Raw genomic sequence first — 24,286 nt, 5'->3', positions numbered from 1 at the left:
CAAGGCAAACTTCACTCATTAAATTTATGAAATAAAAACACCCACGGCGAGTGCCCGTCCCGCATGACCCGCAACTACGGAGTTCAATTCAGTACACCGTACACGTTTAGTCTGATCTTTTAGCCAGGATACATTCATACGTATCCAATTTCAATGTTTCCGAGTTTCAAATACTTTTTTCAGCGTGCAACAAGACTCGTCAAAATTTACTTCGAAAAGCACCATGATGGAGAAACTTCGTTCAATTCAAGTTCCTAACAAAGCCTTTTCCATGTATAAAATCCCCGCCTAAATCCCGAATTTATAGGAATTCAGTCTATAAAAGTTTATTACTTTTTCGTTTTTTTTAGCATACGATCTCGTGTGAAATACGACCAGCAACTTCAATAAATCAGGAAGCAGCCAATGCAAAGCTCTCCAAGTGAGAATAACACATACTACTCTCTCTTTGGAGAAAACCCTACGAATTCAATAAGGAATCCCTTTCTCTGCAGTTCTCATGCAGAACAATATTTCAATGCACAAAGAATTCACAGGTAAATACTTCAACAGCAATAATCTTGCTAGGCAGTTCAAATTTATAGTGAAAGAACGAAACGGGACAAATTAGACTGCGAGCAATCCCATCTAGAGCTGACTCCTGAAAGTGCGGAATTGAACCTCCGTTGCCGGTTCGGTAGACTTGCCATGTTCATCCAGGATGTAACTAAGGTTACAATGAATGGCACACGAGATCAGATTCAACTTTATCAGGTTTATGGAGGATATTGGAAGGTATTGGAAGTGAAAATGTGAGAGCGAGTCCAACTCACACGAGTAAACATGATTTTCTATCACAATAAACACCCTAAGGAGCTTGCTAATTATCTAATTTGATCTAATTTTATGGCCATTAGGAAAAAGTTTTATTAGAAAAACTAAATAACTACTAGTCAGAAACAACAGGAGGTGCAGGGAGGTGGTTAAAAAAATTAGAGTTAGGCAGAGTAACTCAAACTGTAATATACAAATTCAAGTCAGATTGGCTTGGCATTGCTGTCAATTATTTGCAGTGACATTCATCACAAAGACAAGAAATTGGAGCCTGAATTTGTATTTACATTTACTGGTATTTGCTACCTAACGGCTACGCTTCAACCCATACCCACGATAAACATTTTACAACCTAGATGATAATCAGTAAACCAAAAATGATCCGAAATAAGATGCAAGTAGAATGCGCCAATATGCACACTCCTAACCAGTAAATTAATGTAATAGAGTGATTGCGTAAATTAATTAAATGAAGTGAAATAAAAACATCGCCTTCGCAATCTAAAGTTCAAGAATTTATAAGATTGATTTTGAATAATGAATCAGATGGTCAATGTTACATGAATAGCAGAATTTTCATATTTTCTTACATTATTTCAGAAAATAAGAGGTCGGAGGAAGAAAATCACAGTAAATATTTATTTCAGCTTTCATTTATTTTGAGACCAAATTCATCTGCTAAGCGGGTTTATTAAGATATATGTTCTAATAGTTTAATGAAATGAACTTCATGACGGGATCGTGGTTTAAAATTGACAATTGAAAGGGGAAAAAAATGTATTCAAATATTGACTGCCAAGATGCATTTGAAATTTTCACATACATTTCCGGAAGCGAGATGAAAATGACATGACAAGGCGCTCAATAGTGACGGAACGTACCGTGTTTAAGGCTTATGTATTTGATAGATAAATTCACATGGTCATTAAATATGTCAACATGAATGAATTGCTGCCGATCTCAACATGAATGAATTGTTGCCGATGTCAACATGAATGAATTGTTGCCGATGTCAACATGAATGAATTGTTGCGGCTTCATGAGACTCAGTGCAGCCTGCTGAGTTCCTCCACCAGTTTCATCACTTCATTCACGTTCATTTCCACAGCCTGACCGTTCACGTTCATCTGGTCAAAAGTGAGATCAATTTAGGCAAAAATATTGATAAAAAAAACACCAGAAATTGTTTACATAACTACTTTAGCTGGTAAAGCTTAGTAGTGTAGCAAAACAATTGAAATAATCACGTGATACTCCAGACTGTCCCCGTTATAGAGCTCTGCAGGAAATAACTCGTATATGCCATAGGTTTTGAATAACAGTTTATGTGATAGGGTATTTACTTCTGTATCAATCCATAGCCACACTTGCAAAAGGAAGGTGTTCAACACAATTTTGTGCGATTGAAACATACACCTAATATTTGGCTACGATTTCGCGAGATATTGACACCGACAGCAAACTACAATAGGTATTTACTACTACTACAATGGGTATTACTACACTACTACAATAGGTATTTACTACTACTACAATAGGTATTACTACACTACTACTACAATACACGACTACTACAATAGGTATTACTACACTACTACTACAATAGGTATTTACTTTTGTATCAATCCATACCCACACCTGCAAAGGCAGGTGTTCAACACAATTTAGTGCGATTGAAACGTACACCTATTATTTGGCTACGATTTCGCGAGATATTGACACCGACTACAAACATCAACATAGGCAAGTCCTGCTCCATTTTATATTGCACCAATTTTAATACATTTGTATTGCTTGATACCTTACACCAATACTAACCGTCAACTTAGAGCAGACTTCCTCCATTTTATCTTTCGAAAGATCCATGAAATTCTCAACTAGATCTCCATCGATGAAGCCTTGCATTTTCTTCACTCTTTTGTCACTGTGGAAGCTTCGGTAAAATGAATGATTGATTTTGCCTACAGATTTGATGACTTTCGAGAGCCGAGACGAGAGCTCCGTGAGGAAGTTGTAGAGGTCGCCACTTATACTGATTGAAAGTCCTGAAACAGAGGAAATGTGAAGGGATAGATCAAGTGCTTTACAATGGAGTCACCAAATAACTTAGTCGTGGCATATTTCACACTGAGTAGTGGATAAAATAGGTCAATCTTGAAGCGAATATGGTTTAAATAAACAGCAACAGGCGATCCAGTTGAAGAAAAAGTGGAAGGTGACTGACCGATGCAGCCACTGACGGTGGTGGATAATATAGGAGACCATCTTAAAGCAAATGCGATTTAAAAGCCAGTCACATTTAGACAGAATTAGGCGCTCAAATAATGTCTATCATCATCATAACAGGGGTTTGAGTAGAAGAACAAGTGGCAGGCAGGTGACTGACCGATGCAGCCACTGACGGTGCCGAAGAGCACCCCTGATTGCGCGACGCCCAAAGGACCCGCCTCCTCGCCACGCATCACCAGCGACCCCGGGCAGAAGACGTTCACGAAGTCGCCCAAGTGGTAGCGCGCCACATCCACCATCTGCTGTCGCTCTTCCTCCGTGCTCGCGCCACTGTAACGCAATAAGTCTTACACTAAGTGCTATGTAAATATAAATAAAAAGTTACAGAAACCTAAATTTATTTACCACATATTTTTTATACACGTTTGCCATCAACTAATGAGATGCACACTCCATGCTAACAACTTTTCAACGCCTCAGCCACGTATATCTAGAAGCCGTCATTTCTCATCAATTTGACCCAGCTTCTTCCATAGCTTCAGTGGTCCGTGGTATATTCTAAGTCAATCTAAACTCAGAACAAGTGCATTAACGCCGACGCTCGTCAAAATCGCTGTAGAACATATTTTCAGAAAAAATAGCTAACTTATCCACCTACAATTCTGGGCTCACCTGTCTTTATGGCACACGAAGATGTTGTTCAAGTGTTCAGCAGCAAGGAAAAATTCATCATCGAGAATCTCGATGCAAGTCAGCCAGTTTGGTTCATAGTCACGAGCGATCTAAAGAAAAAAAATTCGCTTTTCACAGTAATTTTCGAGTAATTTAAATTACTCATTTGAAATTTACTTGATGACCAATAAGTCCAATCGATTTACTACTATTGATATATTGATAACATAAGTATAAACAGAATTCATCGTACGGACCTCTTCAAAGTTTCCTTCTAGGGTTTTGTACTGTAGTAAAGCCATAGATCTCATGAGGTCTCCAATCAAGACAAAGTCGCCTTTCTTCTTCATGGCCACGGCGTAGATGTTGTTGAAGTGAGAGCACTCGAGCTGCAATTCCTTTTCTTGGGTCCATTCAAACAAACGTACCTGGCAATTTATGGCAAATTAAGCAAAAGAAATTCATAGCACATATAGTGCACCAGTCCAAAATCAATAGATCTAGCAAAAGGCTTGCCGTAGAACACCGAGTACATATCGATTAAGCTGCTTTGCACAAAATTATTTCAAAATATAGGTACAAGAATAAAAATGTAAAGAAATTGCAGCAATTTAATAATCTCAATCAAACATTGCACAAAACGCTCATTAACGATATAATAAATTAAATAAATACAACTTGTCCAAGAACTAAATAACCCACCAAAAATGATACGATTTAACTCACCGTGTTGTTGACAGCAGCAAGGAGTTTGCCTTGGAATTCTTGCAGTACGGTAATGGCGCCCTTCATCTCTTTCTCTGCCACCTGCACAGTTGGACAGAATGATTTGAAAGAAATAAATTGCTTGATCAGAACTCAGCAATGTTTTTGTAGATGGAAAATTAATATAATCAAGTCTAAATGACCGTGTAACCTTCAACCGAAATATCGGTGAAATGCTCCAACTGAACTATGACTCAACAAAATTTTTTTCGGAATGCATCACTTTGATGTTACTAAATAACTCAACTACACGTTTCATTTCAGCCGAATCTGAGCTAGTAAGAGTCTGCAGTATGGCCTTGTACATTACTAACTTAAATAACCGCTATTAGAATTACTGAGCGAACCTGAACAAGTTTGGAGTCCGTGAACGAGAAGATGACAATTCGTCCAACTTTAGCCTCGCTCTCCTCAGGGTTGACGATGGCGGTGCCACAGATGTAGTAAGGGACGGGGTCGTCACGAAGCTTCGTGCTGATCAGAGAGATCACGTACTCATGCGGACAGAAGGCGTGGCAGTGGATAACTGCAGTGAAATACAAAAGTTTTTTTATACATAAAATTTTTGCGCAATTTGAAGGAGTAATAAATTAATTCTTGCTGGTGGAATGTTTAGGTGTTGTATGCAAGTTAAGAAAGTAGATTCAATTTCTTCTAAATAAATACAGACCTGTAATAAAATAATGGTCAACTCGCGTCAATATCAATGAACAAGACCCTGTGACCTTGAACCTAGTATATTGGGGTTCATAATATAACAAAAACATTTTGGTAGAATGTAACATGAAAATTTTTCCCAAATTGGTAAATAATTAGGTGATGAATTTACCTTCGAAAGTATTTTGAGCCATGATGAGGAGATTGTAGGTCTCAATTTCTTGGCCACGCTCGGGAGGCGGCACGATGCCAGTCTTTATGATGGAGGTTGTGGTGAGGGCGTAGGATGTGCTAAAATATCAAGTAACTATTGACAATTCCGACCATGGATTTTTCCTTTCAAACAAAACTAGAACATATTGGTGCTTAATCGTTTTACTAAAGCCATCCGTTCAAGATCAAAGAAAAATTCTTCAAAGCCATCCTACAAATAAAGAAACAGTTGGCAACTCCGTACATACATCCGACAGCAACTACAATGGAACCTCAATACATAGGTGATATCCCTCAGAAGAAGCAGTGCAATTGAGGAATGATAGGAGACAGCAAACAGGGGTTTACCTCCAAAACCAAAAATATTTACTAATTCGTAACTCCGTCAGCCAATAACTAATGCTTTTTAAACTAAGCCAACCAATTTCACACGCGAAATTAGCAGCGACGTTTACATAGCGTCGTGCTTCGGATGCTACGTCAACTAAGGCTGCTACATTTACTTAGGCCGTTCCGTGTACTTTAGCCACAACAATTATATACTCAAGTGACTTCATAGCTTGTTCATAGCATTTAGAAGACAGAAAGTCATATGCAAAGTTTAATAGTTCAAGTTTAGGAGTAATAACAAACTTGTGTGCGGTGAGAGAAGCAGGCGTTGCGCCGTCCAGACCCAGGCCGTACTGAATGCCGTAGCCTGGCACGTTGGCGCCTGACACCGCTCCACTTGGCCCTCGAGCAGGGGCTGGTGTGCTGCCTGCAACATAAACATTATTATTATAAATATTAGGTTACCGACTTGCTTTGAGGTACCAGCAAAATACAATCAATATATAGCACACACAGAACACAATCAGGAAAATGAATGGGTCAACATGACACACTTTCTCAACTCAAGCATACTCAGAAAGCGGACGTAGCACTACTACGCCCTTTGCCAGGCCGAATTGAGCTATGGTGACCCATGGGTACAAAGTGCATCGATATTTGGAACAAGTCTCACTTATATCTATAGGTGCATTATCCAGAACAACAGTGTCGGAAGAGCGCATCCTTTGTATAAGAGGGAGAAGAAGTGGGGTTCGGAAATACATGTAGTAAGAAGAGAAATTCGTCAGGTTACAAAAGCAATTTTCCATACCAACCCAGTAATCAAAACCTGGCAAATAAGGAAATCAGTTAATTAAATAATCAAATAATTCATTGGTAATTATACAATTAATTGAATTACTCACCAACAACCGCTGTGGAGCCAGTGTTGATGTTCGGGTCTTCACAAACGTCCACACGGAACGTGACCACGCCAAATGTCTACCAAACAGAATATATATCCCAATTGGACTTAGGAAAAGTTTGCAGAAACATCACATATTAAATGTGTAAATAAATTCAATAATTAGAGAAGATCAACAATTATTTTATAGTCCTTATGTCTGCTGTGGTACGCGCGATAATTAAATTTGGCTCATTGGCATGACGAATCTTCCTCAATTTAATTCAATTTGTCGACTTATCTTTAGATGGGATGATTAATAATTAGTGCGATTGATCGTAATCAATCAATCAAAAATTATTTATATTTACAATAATTCATACTATTATTATTTCACTAATATTTTTCTTAATACAGGCAGGCATTTCTCATGGGCTCTACAAGCGCCACGCCGCACCTCAGTCTCCTCCTGGTAAGCGATGTAGCGAGGCGTCTCCCCGAGCGGCACGGTTCGGATGTGCAGTTTTTGGATCTCGTCAATCGTGCCAATGGTGACACCCTCGCCGTTAGCCAGAGCTAAGCTGTGCGGGACATCACAATCAACGATAATAAATATTGTAAAAGTAGCGAAAAAGTTTCCATAACCTTATCAATCAAAATGGAATAATGAACAGATTATAAGAGATCGGCAGAAGCATTGGGAATATTAGGTCAAACTCAACGCTGGGGATGAGATGAGCCATGTCGGTATCATATACGATAACTTACAATAGCTATAACCTACGTCAATTTACAATGTAAAATAACTTGTTCACTAAAGAATTGATTCTCCCCTGTGGTGCTGTTAATAATTTCTTTAAAACTACAAACCGTGTCTGAATCAAGTGATTTCGGAGCTGAGACCAACGTAGGTATATATACGTGACTTCTTTGCCATGAACAGCACTAGAGCCGCTTCACAAAATGCCTCCTTATACAATACAAATTTTAGACAACAAACCTGTTTGGATAAGCTTCGGAATTAAGAGGACACATGTGCGTGACTTCTTTGAGGTTGACTTTAGAGAAGACGAGTTTGTGGTTAGAGGAGTAGATGACGGTTGGGCGGTCAGAACAGGCGAACACATTCGACACGGACCCAGAGTTGAAGCGTCGTAGCTGAGTAGGTAGCATACCTACCACAACCTGCAACGGCACTCCCATTAATATTCGTCAAATAGATAGAATTTTATACGAAAGGTTAATTACGTTAAATTGTTGGCGACATGTAAACCAAAAGGCAGTTAACATTCTTATCATGAATGATTTTACATGTTTAAAAGCGTTACTTTCAAATAGCAACTATTCGTCATGACAATATCACCAATAATGGCACCAAGTTACTTACTAACTCTTTATTAAATGATGTGGGTAACATTCTAACAACCATACAGTGAATTTCAACATAATCAGTTCTTTTCCACTCTAGGCCAGGTTTCATTAACAAATTTGATGTTCCCACCAAAATTAATTCTGAGAGAAGCAAATAGATAGAATAAAGTACAGAAATATTTCGGTGAACCATGTGAATTATAACTCAAACTATGCACATGTACACGAAATTCAAGTAATTTATACAATCATTCGGTTTTTTAACAAATACCCGTTTTCTGTCCGTGAGATGTCGCTGCTTGGGATTGTAAACATAGTAGACCAGTTGGCCATCACCTACGGCAACTAGTAAATAATGAACGTCTTCAAACGTAGCCAACAGCATCGATCGGGGAATGATGTCTGTAGAGATAAAAGAATACGTTGTTAGATCAATTCAAATGGGACACCCCACCATCAAGTTTTAAATTTCTATGCTGCAATATTCAAAAGTTATAAGTGGCCACAGACGCCGGGAATATTCATTTCCTTGATGCTCCATAAACTTGGTCGTGAAAATGGTCGCATATACTCAATTGACTGGGTCGTGTTCAATAAGCACTATTAAATAATAATCACGGCTAGGATTAAGAGTGATGTCAGACCTCCACCGAGGGGCTCCTTGTACACTTCATTAAGGGAGGGCAGGGCCAGTATCCTTGTGGTGATGTCAGTCCACATGCCCACGCCCACCACCGACGCCTCGTCCGCCCCTCCCAACGGAGACACGTCAACGCACGCCACTTCGTGCTCCAGCTGGCACTGACTGCAACCCATTTAGTGCATATTTTGTACTAATATTATTATTTATTTCATACACAGGATCGTTGCTACCTGCTCCACAGGTAGCAACTTTGGTTGAGCAATACTGGCATGCCAGCAATTGTAGATATCAAAGATAGAGCAAATGTTCGCTCCCAGAATTCTTGAAACAGGACAGGATTCGAAAAACATAAAAATAGAGGTTTGATCACTTCTCACAACTATCGCAAATCGAAAATCTTGACTTTTCCACTCCAACTTTTATCAACGTGGCCAAATAAAGTATGAAACATAGTGAGTTAAGGCAACTACAATTTGTATAAAGAACTTGCGAACTAATTGTAAATCGTCTTCAACATTTTATACAAGTTTCTGTACTCCGTAAACCCCACAAACAAATACACAAAAAAAGGCGTCACCTGACGAGGTTGAGAGCGCCGTCAGCCACGGTAAGGTAGTAGACGTACGGCCCAGACGTGACCACAACCTGGCCAGGGTTGCTTGTGGCCAGCGACACGGGGCGGTCGTCTGGTGGACACCAGTGCTGCACCAGCTTGCATGTGTCCTCCTTCACCAGCCGCACGCCACACCGCGTAACCTGTGCAATGTTTAGCTGCATTACTTTCCTTTCAAGAATGTAGTATCGTTGTGCTATGTTTTGAATGACTATAGAGCAATATCCGTGGCTGAGTAATATTTATAACACAATTTAATCACGGTTTTTCTTTTCTTACTGACAAAGTACCGTAATAACTCGTTTCGTCTTACCCAGTCGCACATTCCATCGTTAGTTAAGCAATCTTATTATTAATCAAATTTATGAAAAACAAAATGATCTCAGTTGAACTAGATTACTAGCGACGCACTGAAATTATCCAGAATATCTTTTCCTCTCAATGGAAATTTCCTTTTAGTCATTGATAATGGATGCATTAAACCCGTTGTAAAAGCATTTAACCCATTGTGAAAGCATTTAACCCATTGTGAAAGCATTTAACCCAACGTGAAAACATTTAGAATGGGAGTAAATTTTTCCAAGTTACACTGCGTCTTTATTACTTAAGAGAATAAAAGCTAGCTTTACCTGAATAACTTGATGAAAATTGACGTTGGCGGCATAAAAAGTCATTTTTTTGTTTAAGAATCCTGGTATCCTGATCTCATCCACAATGTCACCCCCGACCTTCAAAAACCTGAAATGAAGCGGCACTCATTTTAGAACAAAATGCAATACTAGATGTCATTGAACCTATCCTGACAATACCCGCAAAAAGGTAGGAGCCACGGGGTATGTAGTGTGTTTCATTTACACGGTTACTGAAATATTTAAAACGACACTAGAGACTAGACACTCATCAACAGTTTCGTTTCCAGAACATATGCATCAGTAGTAGTGACATGAACATAATATATGAAAACAGCAAATTATTGCCTCCTACAAACCGGTAAATCTCCATTATTTATGGATATTTAACATTAACATGAGCAACATACTCAGTCGAATTCAGTAATTTCAATAGACTTGATGCAACCCAATTGAGTCACTGAACATGAGTCCTGTTTGCGAAATAAAAATATAGATCTTCAATTCCTATGACAAAAAAATTAGACCGACCTGGTGGAGGAATGGAAGGTCACGACCAGCGTGTTGTGAATGGAGGCATCAGAGGCGGCGATAGAAAGGCCCCACATACCGCGTATTTTAGGAAGCTCAATACAGGCAAGTTCTTGGATACCGACGCCGTTGCGGATGATGCGCAGACTGCCTTCTTTGAACGCACCTAGGAAACGACAAACTTGCTATAGTTATCAACTTTTGATGATTAATAAGATTAATAAAACTAAAATTGCTTCAAGGCAAATTTCAATAAAGGGTTTTTCAAGGATTTTGGTTCTGGAGAAAGAACACTCCAGAACATTCTCTCATCAATTACTAATCTTATAGAACTCGTTCGTTGTTATCGAAATACTTGCATGCATTTAAAACACAACTTCTTGTTCAACAGGAAAAATAATGCTGAGCAAAAGAAGTTATATGCGAACTTACCAGAGCAAGTAATGAGCTGTCCTTGTCCCTGTCGTTCCAGATCAACAACAGTCATATGAGCGATAGGTCCTAGGTTGGGGAAGGTCTGCATGGTGGTGAGAAATGATTTAGTGACGGGGTCCTGGGTCTTGTTGAGACGCACGAGTCTCGAGTCACCGAGACGTGACCCTACGTAGATGACGCCGTTGTCGAGATACGTGATACACTCGGGCGTGCACACTTCGCCCAGCAGCTCCAGTTTGATGTCAGGGTCTGCATCTGGCGCCGTCTTCTCCAGCAGCAGCATGAACAAACGACCTGATAAGTCACCCAACAGGTACCTGTGCATTAAATAAATAATATTAGCACATAGACGGTGAGAGAAATAGAATGCTAGACCATAGATGGATTAAAAATAATTATGCTAGCTCTAAGACTGGATGAAATAAATAAAAATCATAGTACTAAGACTTGACAATAATTCACTCAAATGGACTCCATGTCATATCTTTACCTCAAAACCTAAAACGCACATTTCATGTTACCCAATTAGATGCAGCCGCAACTTTTTTAGAATAAAAGTCATGCTGCTCCCTTATATGAATCGCCCTTCCTTAATATTTAGGAAATTACTACTTTGATTTGATTTCTGATAAAAATTTGTTAGAGTAAAATTTCTGGGATGGATTTTGTATCTACACATAATTTGTAAGAAAATGCCAAGAAAATTAAACATTATTTCTTTGGAAACATTACTAAGTCCACAATAAGTTCAATATCCTATAATATAAGTATAATCAAGCAGACCACTCAATTAAATTTAAAGTGGATGGAACTGGTCCCCATAACATTTTCACTGAAAATATTGAGTGAACTTTCAGATGAGATTTTACTGCTAGTGCTTTCAAATTTCAATCCGATTTGCAATACGAGGAATATAGCATTATATAAAACTATAATGGCTACGTATCTAAGATAGAGCATTGATGAGTGGATTTTAGCTGAATTTTCCATCTTCTCAGCGCTTGAGGTATTACCTGCCTAACAGCTCAGTACGAACACAAGAGCTCAAATGTAGAGATAATTAATGGAAACTTTTAAATGAACGCTTCTCACAATTCAATATACATTCGAGTGGCGTGGCATTGACTAGCCTCCAACTCGAGCCATTCTCACCTGCTGCCATCTCTGTTAACAGAGGCATAACAGATAATCTACAGGCACAGCCATTCTTACCTACAGCCGTCTCTGTCAAGAGGAAACAGATGTTGATGTTGACCAAAAGTTAATGAACGAACGGTCAAGAGGGGCGTAACAGATGTTATTTTGGTCAAGCCATTCTCACCTGCTGCCGTCTCTGTCAACAGGGGCATAACAGATGACGGTGCTGGTGGACAGGATGCCTGCAGCGATGGTCACGTGGGAGTCAGGCTTGATGTAAGAGATCGTTTCCTGACCAACGACAATAGCGCCACACAGCGGCTCAGGGACAGGGATTATCATCACAGCCTCAGCTTCCACGTTATCTAATTTCCAAGGTACCTGCAATTTAATTGATATTTAGATCATATCCTATTATTCTACTACAATCAAGCTCAAAAATTTTCAACATAAAATATTCTAGTGATTCTTTTTTTTGCAAATAATTCTTCTTACATTCAAGAGGAGACGGCTTGAGTATTAAAAAACATTAAACGTGATGTTTACTCAAATGAAAGCGCAGGTTTGATTTGTTGACTGCCGTTTCATTCATCAATCACTGACAATCGAAGAAAAGTTACCACAACTTAGAAATTTTACATCACTGTAAAAATTGAACAAAAAAGATTGGTTGACTATATTTAGATAAGCTAACGTGCATAGACATGGCATCCACATATCAAGCACTTGCAAGAATAGAAAAATATATTCTAGAAACTATTAAAACATCAGCAAATATATGAAATACACTCAATCGAAACAACACTCAAAAGCTATTATAATACCAGCAAATGTAGGTAAATAAATTCAAAAAGTTATGAAAACCCTGGCAAATATAGGAAAATAAATTCCAAAAGCTATTAAAACCCCGACAAATATACCAAAATACATTCCAAATGCAAGTAAAACACCAGTAAATATAGGGAAATATACTGCCCACGTTATTAAATTGTTTGCACCTTGGAGAACTCCTTCTCCCTGAGAGAGAGCGTGTGGGTACGTATATGTCTCCCGTTGCCGTCTTGGTGCAGCTTGATGAGCGTGGGCGAGCTACAGCCATGCAGGAACTGGATGTCGCACACCTGCAGCTCATCCACACTGCGGATGTTGTTAATACCAGTAAATAATACACTAATTAAACAATGAATAGAAATGAGTTTCAAATAAAACTCCCTTTTCTTAGCCCTCAACACTACTACTACCTACATACCTACCTGATTTAAACAACACTCCTGAATCAATGGTACCACAGTATTCATTACATACTAATAAAAACATTGTAAATTAATGAGACTGGAAGAGATAGTTTGAAAATTTCTGGTGACAGTCTTTGGCATAGAAGTTTACAGCCCACATGCTGCAATATCATGAATACCTAGTATACCGGTATTATTTCGGCAGTTAGATTATTAGAACAAACCAAAATGATGTAGATCATCAATCTACTGAAAATCAACACACAGTTTATAGATTGAAGGTTACGTAAAATTACAGTTAATGGTTCAGTGAACAAGCTCTTCAGATGAGGATTTCTTATGGCGACAAATAGGAAAATCAATCCAGTTTGGATTTTTGCTCTCAAAAAAAATTAAATTCTTCATAAATTCAGCAAATTTCAAGATTCAATTACTTCTTCTCATAATCACGGCTAAAAAAGTATTGATTAAATCAGATGAGATGCCACACGCGTTTACCGTAAGTTGAAAGCCAGCAGTTCAGTGTTAGACTCCTCCAGCGGGATGACTTTGACCAGACCTTCGTACAGACGCAGAACAATGCACCGAGCTTCAGGATCAATCACCGCCTGCATGCCGCTCTCACACTCTTTCCCTGGTGACAGAATTTTTGACATCCAACTCAATACAATTATTAAATCAAGGGCAATATTATATGGAGGTGTGCAAGTAATCAACGATTTTGTGATTTTGGTCAAATGATAATCTGCAAGATTAACTTTAAAATGTTGACTTAAGGAGGGCCACAGCCAAACAAGCTAATTATGGGCATGAATAATGGCATGTCAAGTGTAATGTATTGAGACATTGAAATATAAGCGAGGCTTGGTGACTTAGTGGATAAATACAATGCAGAAAGAGCATTGCATTAGAGAGCAACGGCACATTACCGATATTGATAAGTTCACTAGCCATTGTGTCAGCCACAATGCCCTGCACTAACCGTTTGTGTCTGCCACATTGCCATGAGCGCGAGTTATAATGTCCAACTGGTCATCATTGCACAGGCACTCTAAGATCATTACATTGTGGCGATCCGTCAGCAGAAATATCAAGTCCTTTGGTTTATCGCCAAGCTGAAACAAAACAAAACAATACATAATACATTAATGCAGGTAGATTTTTGTACCATTAAAATTTAATGTGCATTAATCAAGATTTCACTTAGCATTTTTCAACTAGACCAAACACTTTGTAACACTCACGGGAGAGACTGAGCGTGGAGTAAAAAGTTCCAGGCAAGTAATTTTGCCATAAATGCTGATTTCTTTTAGCAGCTTCAGGCCCTCAGGTGTCACCAGATGAAGCTCCAACACATTGTTGCGCGCTATCACCAAGTTCAGGTCATTTGTAGATGTCAATTGACCTGCAAAACAACAGAAATATCAGTACAATAACACGATAATATTATGTTGTGCAATAATAACATCATTCAGAGAATGAGAATATCAAAGAGAAAACTCAATTTATTAAACAATATACCTATACAATTTGAGACCTTCAAATAAGTTGAAAAATCAGTCAAATTATTCAGTACTGAATTATATTGTTATCATCAGTCAGAAATAGAAAAAGATGGTAAACAAAGTAATTTAAAACTTGGACCATTCTTCAACACACATGTGCATTTTTGAATCTTAATTCTTTGATGAACTGAAATGGATAGACCAAAATTCAAAATGCCGAGACTATACAAGGAAATATTACCCATTCATCTATCAAAAAATTGTGTATACTGAAGCAGAAAACTAAATTCATCAGTAAGAAATAATCAGATACAGTGAATTACCTTGAAACATTTTATGTTATGTGAAATTAAACAGGCAAATTGAAGTGAAACTGTCTAGATACAATATGATTCACTATCATCAATTTACTGATATCAAGAGACATATTGACAACAATATTTTCAATATAAGAAAAAAGTGTAATTTTGCAAGTAATCAACATCTTCTTAAATGCTAATATTTCAATTCTTGAGCATTGTAGGAGGTAACACTTTGTATTCAATGATGAACAGAATATTAGTTATGGGCATGATAATGTAGCCTGAAAAACAATCCAGGATTAGTGGAGGGTGTTTCTGGGTGGAAATTTTTATTTATGTATGTTACCACAAATGATAACTTGGCTACCAAAGAGCAAGCTACCTACTTGATCATATGTCTATAGTCCTCAACTTAGCGGAGAGGAATTTTTGAAATGGTAGTTCACATATTCATTTTTGATCTCGGCTGGTAACATGCTCAGTTCCAAAATATTATATAAAAGATGTCTATTAACATGTTTTTAGATGCAATATTGATTATAACATGCATACATGTTCATATAAAAACACTCTGAAAGGCCAGCCTTGCTTACCTGTGGCACATGCATAGACAGCCGTGGGCTTGTGAGCCGACACTATGTAGTTGTACCCAGGGGAGGGTTGAGACTGGTTGCTCACCTTGAACTCTGCCAAAGTAAAAAATAAAAAATGGTGAAAAACTCTGAATCAATGCCATTTAAGAGTTTATACAAGATTCTTCCAATATGATAGTTCAATGATAAACTTTTCATCATATCTACAACATCAAATTCTCACAGTCTCTACTTATTGACCAGTTAACCCTAATCGCATAGGGTTAGCTGGAAAACGCCCTTAGTTTCTAATAACCTCCATAAAAAAAAATAACCACAAACCTCACAGCCTTGTCTTTCGAGATATTTCTCAACTGAGATCTATTCTTGGTGTTGATCAATAATATTTTAGATATTTTAATCTTTAATGATAAGGTAGATCATTTAGCAAACTACGTATAGACATTTACTACCAAGTGAGAGCACCCGTGTGTCAGCAGCAAGTTAAGAACTTGCCAGACTCACATCAGTGGTCAGCAAGCAACTCAGGTAGGAGGTACTCAAGCTTCTGGCTGCGCTAATGCATTTCATTTCATGCAGTACCTTCAATGGCAGGCAACAAACTCACAGACAATGAGATCAAAAAACTATTGGAACAAAGAAACTTTGAAAAAGAAAAGTAGCATATAGATCCAGGTGCACCAGTGATGAAGCTGCACATGTACCAGCAATAAATATGCACATGTTCTCAGGCACACGCACACATGAACAACTTACAGTCTCCTCCCCATGGGCAACATAGACACAAGTTCAAGCGGTTGGAGTTGTCATACACAGAAATGGCTCTGCTTGAGGCCACAAATTTGGTCCTTTCATTCTCATAATTTTTAAAAATAGATTCAAATCCACAATTGTGTGTTTGAAGACTGCATTTGATAGGAAACAATCTATATTAATGGCTGGTAAAATAATTGCAGCGTATGTAAAATATAAGGCACCTTATAAATACTCAACAGAATTAAGGGCAGATAGTGCCAGATATCACTTGCAGCTGAGGTTGTTTCATGTCCATGACAGTACACAACAACACATGGTGCTTAGGGCTAAGATCCTAAATTCCTAAGGCCTTGTAATTGCGTAAATTTCTAATAGCTTTGTAACAGCACAACTATGGTAAAGATTAACAGAACTAGTAGCAAAGATTCAGTGAACATTCCACAGCACATGTATAGTTGAATCATATGAATTTATTTTGAAAATATCAAAATCAAACTTGATGCAGGAAAAAAATCAAAAATATGTAAATAAGACTCCAAAAACAGACCATAATATTAGTACTAATAAAGTTCAATCATACAATGCAATGCATAATAGGTAGGCTATCAGGCAATTGAAAGAAAAAAAGTCTCATTTTTGCTACAAACTTTGAAAGGTAGGCTTAGTAGCTAGCTATGCATTTCAGTATAACACCTTCAGATGCAGATTAGGTAGTATGTGAAAATCTCAAAAGAAAATGATCAGTCCACAGGTGATTTTCAAAAGCTGCAGGCAAAAATATATTATTTTTTTTAGGTACTTGGTTACTTTAAGGGGACTAGCTACCCTAAAATTTTCAATTTTGGCGTTTTTCTGTTTTTGTGCTCATCTGAAAGCTGGAATTCTGCTCTTTCCAATGGTACCACTGCCATAGCTGTACGCCAATATTTACGTTCATGGCGCCTCTTTAAAGGGAAGCGGGTGAGAGAGTTCTTTAAGTAATTAGATATAAAGTAATTAGCTGCTGAAATCTTTGAATATAGTTTCTACTTTTGTTGTAGGATGATATTTGTAGGAGGAGATAGATTTTCTAAAGTACCCCTTTTTAGCCGTTTTCTATGAATTTCACATTTTCTATCAATTTTTTTTTTAAATTCATAGAAGCAAAATGTTCTTATTTTTACATTTTAAGTACCATGTATGTGAAGTTTCATGATGATCGGATAATAACTGTAGAAGTTTTTCCGGAGGGTAGCCGACTAGCCGGTCCCCTTAAAGCCACAAGATTTCATTAACAAGTATGAGTATGGTAGGAAAATTCCAAACCTGCAAGTGCAAGTTACCTATTCTGTTATTCACACAGGACCAGGTAAGTCAGATCCTCATTTTATTTGCCAAAGAAATGTCAGGTACCTACCTAGGCTAATGCCTTGCTCCTCATTCACAATAATTTCACATTGACAGTAGANATTGATAAATTAAACAAAAACTTACCTTGGCCTTGAACCAAGTCATCTGTATACATTCCCGTCTCCAGCATTTTGAATGGTAAGCAAAGCCACTAGGTAACTGAACAATAATCTTGATTGCACAGCTCACGTTGTAGCTGTACGGTTGTAACGTTGACCAGCCGTCCAGGTCCAGCCCTGTAATAATTGATGACTTGTGGTAATAACAGGACAGCATGGGCTTTAGTAATGATAATTCGTTCAAGTTTCAACGATTTAAATCAATATAAATTCTGATGGTCTTGAAGAATAATAACTAGGGCTACGACCTACGAGTCTACGAGCTTGCTAATAAATGCGTCAATGACGTTCAAACTCAAACAAAGAAACATTGTAAATTCAAAATTGTTTCGTGTTAACCAACTGTACCTACACACAAAAAATTACCATATACGAAACTTACGTTTTCTAACTAAGAGTAAACTAAACAATATTTTTATACTCAGACAAATAAAATATAATTGCCTGTTGGTTGGTCTCAAACTCCCGGCTTGCTACGGTGCGATCCTGCGACTGAGTTGCTAAATTTGTATTTGATCAAGGAAATGTGCTAAAGAGCCTATTGCGGCGCTAACAGGTGAAGACGATTCCGCTAAAAAAATGTAGAAACTAAGAATTTATCAAATTATTATGTAAAGACACTCCACAAATTATTTACGAACAACGAAAACGATAATTTAATGCCATTTCATCACTCAGAAAAAAAGTGTGAACAAATCTTCCCAAATCGACAGTTTTACTGTTCTGCAAGAAAACCGTCGCAGAATCGGGAGCAGAATCAACACTCAGCTGTTTATTTCAGGGGATTTTATATTTAATAAACCAATTGGACATCTACCGGCCAGAAACAAATTTGCCAATGTTTCAATAACGCATTAATGAGTGTTCAACGAATTATTATTTGGGTGAGTCTGGATGGTATGAGAAACAAAATATCACTAAAGGGTTGACAACCGCAAAAAAGCGTCATGGTGTGCTCGTATTACACATTGATTCCAATTCAAACCTGGATACAAATACAATAGTAATAGTATACATAAATATTATTTATATATTTTTGTAGGCCGGTGAATATGCTTCATTGCAAAAACATCTCTTAGTTGCGTTATAACGCGCCATAATTACCGGTTATATAACTATGAATGAATTATAATTTTTCTTGAATCTGCAACACCCAAAACAAACCTTAAATTTGTCCTTATGACTAATATCATCAAACTGAGTGAATTGGAAAAAAAATTCACGCCATGCAATTAACGCTGAATCTTTCAGGTTCGTGCAAATCATAAGCATTGCAACTCTACCTGAAGGCAGCCGTACTTCATTTATATGTTGATACAAATTCCATACAGCATAACAGCGTAGAATATGAGTAAAGGCTATAGTGACTTTTGAGTATATATAGTTTCTGTTACTGGATAGAAAGCATCGACGCTTCGAACTCGATCGCGGACTCGCACAGCTTCTTAAATCACAAGTTATTCAATTATGGAGGGATCTTCTTGAAATTTAGAATATAACTTGTTTTTAGCAATGCGGTCAGAAATTATTACGAATTTTTACTTCATACCATTTGTGTCTTTTACATATGTAGAAGCGTAGTGTGCGATATAAGATGTGTGCTTAATTAGTTATTAGCCATATGTGTTATGTAAAACCAAGATGGTCGGAGAAACTAAATTACTATAAAATTTTATAAAGACACTTATCACGGCGCAATGAACATTGAAGGATGTGCACTTCCTCTTGAAATGTTATAATTTGAAAGGATGAAGTTTCTTCACTCCCGATCGAACACGTTTACTGTAGCGGAGGAAATTCATGGCCGAACGCAGAACGCACAATTCATGGCCGTGTTGATTGTTGGCGATACACAATCAAGTTATAATCAGTTACAAATTGGCGAAGTTGAGCTTTATCTAGTAGTTAAATACAGCTGTTTTTCTGTTTGGTAAAAATTGAGAGAATCGAAATATTTTGTAACAGCACCGGATCGACACTTCAGCGAACTCGCCTGCGAACTCGCCTGCGAGCTCGCATGGAAAACCTAACTTAATTTTCAACTGTGGCACGCATAACTCCGTCAATAATGGACTGATTTTCTTCAAATTTGAAATATAAGTAGATAATATCAGTACGCTGCGGAGGCTATTTTTTTCAAAATTTTTCATCAGAAACTTTACTTATATTTCAAATTTGAAGAAAATTCGTCCATTATTGACGGAGTTATGCGTGCCACAGTTGAAAATTAAGTCCTCCGCAGCGTACTGATATTATCTACTTATATTTCAAATTTGAAGAAAATCAGTCCATTATTGACGGAGTTATGCGTGCCACAGTTGAAAATTAAGTTAGGTTTTCCATGCGAGCTCGCAGGCGAGTTCGCAGGCGAGTTCGCTGAAGTGTCGATCCGGTTGTAACAGCTCATTTTACGGAGGAACTCCGAAGAAAAAAATGAGTAAAATAGTAACATGAGATAGATACTGTAGCTCTCGAATTGACGAAGTTGAAAATGAAATTATACGTGCGACTCAAGTCAAAAACTAAACGTTGTCATATCCTATCGCAGTTCTTTTTACAACACTTCTCTTTAACTTCACTTCTTGTCGTTTGTCTGCTACAAATCCTAAAATCGATATTTAACACACTTCCACCTATCCAATCGGTCTGAAATTTTGCAAATTTGCGCAAAGTCGGAGAGAATGCATGAATCAATTGACATAATAAAGAATTTTTTAATAATAATTTTTATATAGTACAAAATGTAATAACAAATTTTTCTTGATATTTTAAAATAAAAATAGATATTCATCGTACATGTGTAACATCGGCGACACTGGATTCTTTAGGAGTGTTGTCTTAAACAAGTAATTTTTAAACGCATATTTTATGCTAACGCTTACTTGCTGTGTCGGGTCTGAATCGGCGTTATATGAGACTGTTATACGGCTATACGTAAACGGCTCTTTGTCAATGCTAATTTAAAATCGGCCTCAGAAATGCCTGTCGTTTCTCCTTATGTCCGTATAACTCGCGAACGAAGGCAAAATCGAAAAAAAATTGTCACGGGCTAAACATTACCGTTGGAGGTTATGTTTGTATATTCAAAGTTTTGTCCAAGTCTGTTAAGTAGTTTAGAAGAAATTTCGTGGTCACTGCAAATTTCGGCACGAATTGCTCTTTAACTCACGAATGAAGGTGAAATATTAAAAACTCGCAAACGAAGGTAAAACTGAAAAAAAAAATTTCACGAGCTAAACATCACCGTTGGAAGGAAAGGAATATATAATCAAAGTTTCGTTTAAATCTGTTCAGTAGTTTAAAAGAAATTTCTTTGTCACTGCAAATTTCGGCGCGAATTGCCGTTTAATTTACAAATTAAGGCGAAATGTAAGAAATTTTTACGAGCTAAACATCACCGTTAGGTCGTGCTGAATACGTGTACCAAGTTTCACCGAGCTACGTTCATTAGTTTGATAGATATTTCTTGGTTACCGAATTTGGAAATTAGCCGTGAGACCGACCGCGTGTCAGGCCGTAAATTTGTCTGAGACGTTTTGAATCGACACTTCTGCGGTCTTAGCCGTATTGTTGTCCANGAAGCGGCTGAACCCCTATACACGAGGCTAGTAGCGTGGACAGTTCATGCGCCGGATGAACTAGCGGCTAGTACTATCCCTGTGTACAGGCACCTATAATACGTGCTCTGCATAGTTCTCCGCTTGCAAATTAAACTATTTGCTGATAAACGAAGTGATAAACTCTGACTACAAGGTAAATATTATCCAAAATATATGCGTTTTTATAGTTATTATTAGACAAAATGGAGTTTGACGTGCAATATTATTGTAAATTTATACATGCTTAGTTCAGTTTATCAATACGCACGTACTTCGTGAATTATATTCTCATAAAATTGTCAATCTTGAAATAACCAAGTAATTCACGTTTTGTATTAAAGAATCTAATTTCTTTAAGTAATGCAAAATATATGTAACTCAATCGTCGTTCTATACCAGTTTATACGTGTTTGAGTGACCGAAGACGGACGAGCGATAACAAAAGCTAACACTCGGTAGTCGGCACCCGTTGCAAGGCATGGTGATGTTGAAATCGCGCAACTCGGCGGAAGTGTTTTCAACATCAACAATAGTAAACACCTTACCTAAGTAACTAGAATATGATTAGTTTGATAGGGTTTTATTAACATCATTTTCTAATAGGATTCACAAACAACGTTAAATTTTTTAGGTACCGTAGTTGAGCGCCAAAAATTGTTCTAACTTCTAACAATAAATTCATGTAGTGAAATCTGAATAAGTGTCAGGAATTCATTGTAGGCTAGCTACTTTGTAGTGACTAGGAAATAACAGCACATGGGCTGATGGGCAACATACTGCCAGATGTAAAAATATTTATGTGTCCTAAACTATTGAAAAACTTATTCAAATGAGGGGTAAGGAAAGCTAGTACTTGTACTTGCTTGAGCTTTTCAGCATCCAAAGGTCACTGCCTCACTGGCCTTGGGTCAGCAGTTTTAAACAGAAGGCTTATGGCATTTTAATGAGACAATCCATATTCCATTTACCTAATAACATCTAGTTTTTTAGCATGCCATTTGCGCAATAAATATATTTGTAAAACCGCAAGATTCAAAATTATGAGTTCTCAGATTTTTTCAAATTTACAGACATGATTTTAGAAATTTAGACCAAGCACATAGATTTGTAATTGTCTATATGTATATTTAATTTATTTACCATTACTGACAAATGAGTTGCTTCTACACTTCTTCCCAATTTAACACTTTGACTGTGACTTAGGAGGTAGGTACATGGCATTTATTATACAACTACTACAATAACAATTTGCATCACGTGGGTACTAAAGCTTGAAAAAAAAACATTTTCTGAGCAAATGGAATCGGAATGTAACTGCAATATACTCAAACTACAAATCATTTTGGGGTAAAATGCTGCTAAATGGGAAGTTTATAAGATGATGTCTTACAAAACTGCTCTAAGCAAAGCATGAAGTGGTAGGTACCAACAAGTAACAACTGTTCAAGTTATTGGCAAAAACTGCTGTAGCAAATGCCTGGGTGCTTGGTGATCAGTTTTATAGTCAGTAAAAATCAATGTAAATTGCTGAAGTCATTGAAGATTACTGAATGTATTGTCACAGTGTCACTCACTAGTAATAGGTCAGACACATGAAGAAATGTTTCCATAACCAAATCACAATGATTTTAGATGTTTGCGTTCCAGTACTAAAGTATTTGAAGCTGAGGATCTGAACTTCATGTCATGACAAGCTACTGATCTGAGTCTTGCTTTAACATAATTGCAAAACAAGGAAGCTAGTTAGTGCTAAAGTTAGATAGAAAGCTGGAAAAGTAACTATTAATTGCTAGCCCAGTGCTCAGAATCCGTATAACTGTTTATCTTGCTTTTTACAGTGTCATTCTGTTTCTGTGTGAGCTTAGGCAACTTTCAAATGACTAATATCTTTTTCTATTGCAATAATCCATACCAATATTGAAAAAATAATTTTCAACATATTGGAACTGGATAACATCCTTTATTTGATACCTTTTCCTTTTTGTAGCTACCCACTCATTATTTCAGGCTAGATTTCAACTACTAAGATTCTTATGATTTGATTGCATGATGTTTGTGTAGGTTTTTGAAAACCTTATTGTCAATTATCTATCATATTTTTCACAAGTTTATGATCTGGCTGATATTTTGAAGTGCTTTTTTTATACTAAATTTTTTAAGTGTGCATCATATATTTATATGGTGCACGTCGCAGTTTGAAACATGCATCATGCATGCATGTACCATATTAGGCGCACGTTACAGTCAATGTGTTAAAGAAACCATAAAATTTCTTGTTAGAAATTATTTTTGTCATTTTTTTGTTCTAGTTGAACATTAGTAAGATATATCTAACTTCTTTCAGTTTTTTGTATTTTCTTATTTTTTTATGTTATTAATATAGGTATATTAATTTACAAACTGTATATTTCTATTTGAATATTGCAACTTTATCTTTAGACTTTAACCCTTTAGCAAATTAGCACTCACATTTCTTGAGAGTTTAAAATACCACTTTGCATCCATACCACATAACTAAAATTTAATAATTAAAAAAATTAACAGGTTACACATATGCCCATCTGGTCATAGCACTGTGCCACTGCCTGAAATTGATGATAATTGTCCAACTTGACAAATAAGTCTTAACTGTCTTATAGGCAAAGAAGAAACATCAGTTTGAAAGGCAACAAATGTGGTACCTACAACTAGTCTGTGAGCGACACTGAAGGGTTAAAATATCTGCTCATGTGTTTTTCTTTGTAAAGTTTAGTGGATCATTTTCTCCATAGCATGTGTAATCAAGTTTTTTTAAAGTTTATTTTTGAGAAGAAATTCAGTTCTATATTTATACTGTATTTAATTCAGAATGCTTTGACTCCTTTCAG

General features: G+C 37.1%; 1 protein-coding gene across 1 annotated transcript; it reads right to left on the bottom strand.

Annotated features, from left to right (window-relative positions):
* Window positions 1–734: 734 nt before the first annotated feature.
* Window positions 735–17,964, bottom strand: LOC108674572 (DNA damage-binding protein 1). Its single transcript, XM_018162538.2, has 25 exons — window positions 17,786–17,964; window positions 15,557–15,649; window positions 14,401–14,561; window positions 14,139–14,271; window positions 13,655–13,790; window positions 12,920–13,058; window positions 12,106–12,302; window positions 10,782–11,101; window positions 10,350–10,515; window positions 9,819–9,927; window positions 9,154–9,332; window positions 8,578–8,738; window positions 8,205–8,335; window positions 7,563–7,747; window positions 7,020–7,143; window positions 6,585–6,660; window positions 5,983–6,106; window positions 5,309–5,427; window positions 4,827–5,005; window positions 4,441–4,521; window positions 3,972–4,142; window positions 3,715–3,824; window positions 3,200–3,372; window positions 2,632–2,858; window positions 735–1,940 (listed from the first exon to the last, which is right to left on the bottom strand). The coding sequence occupies exons 1-25, from the start codon at window positions 17,829–17,831 to the stop codon at window positions 1,860–1,862; spliced, it is 3,621 nt and encodes a 1,206-aa protein (XP_018018027.1). The 5' UTR covers window positions 17,832–17,964; the 3' UTR covers window positions 735–1,859.
* Window positions 17,965–24,286: the final 6,322 nt, after the last annotated feature.

This window comes from Hyalella azteca, unplaced genomic scaffold (genome assembly GCF_000764305.2).
Source record: "Hyalella azteca isolate HAZT.00-mixed unplaced genomic scaffold, Hazt_2.0.2 contig7125, whole genome shotgun sequence".
Lineage (NCBI taxonomy): Eukaryota > Metazoa > Arthropoda > Malacostraca > Amphipoda > Hyalellidae > Hyalella > Hyalella azteca.
This window is presented reverse-complemented; position numbering and strand designations above follow the sequence as displayed.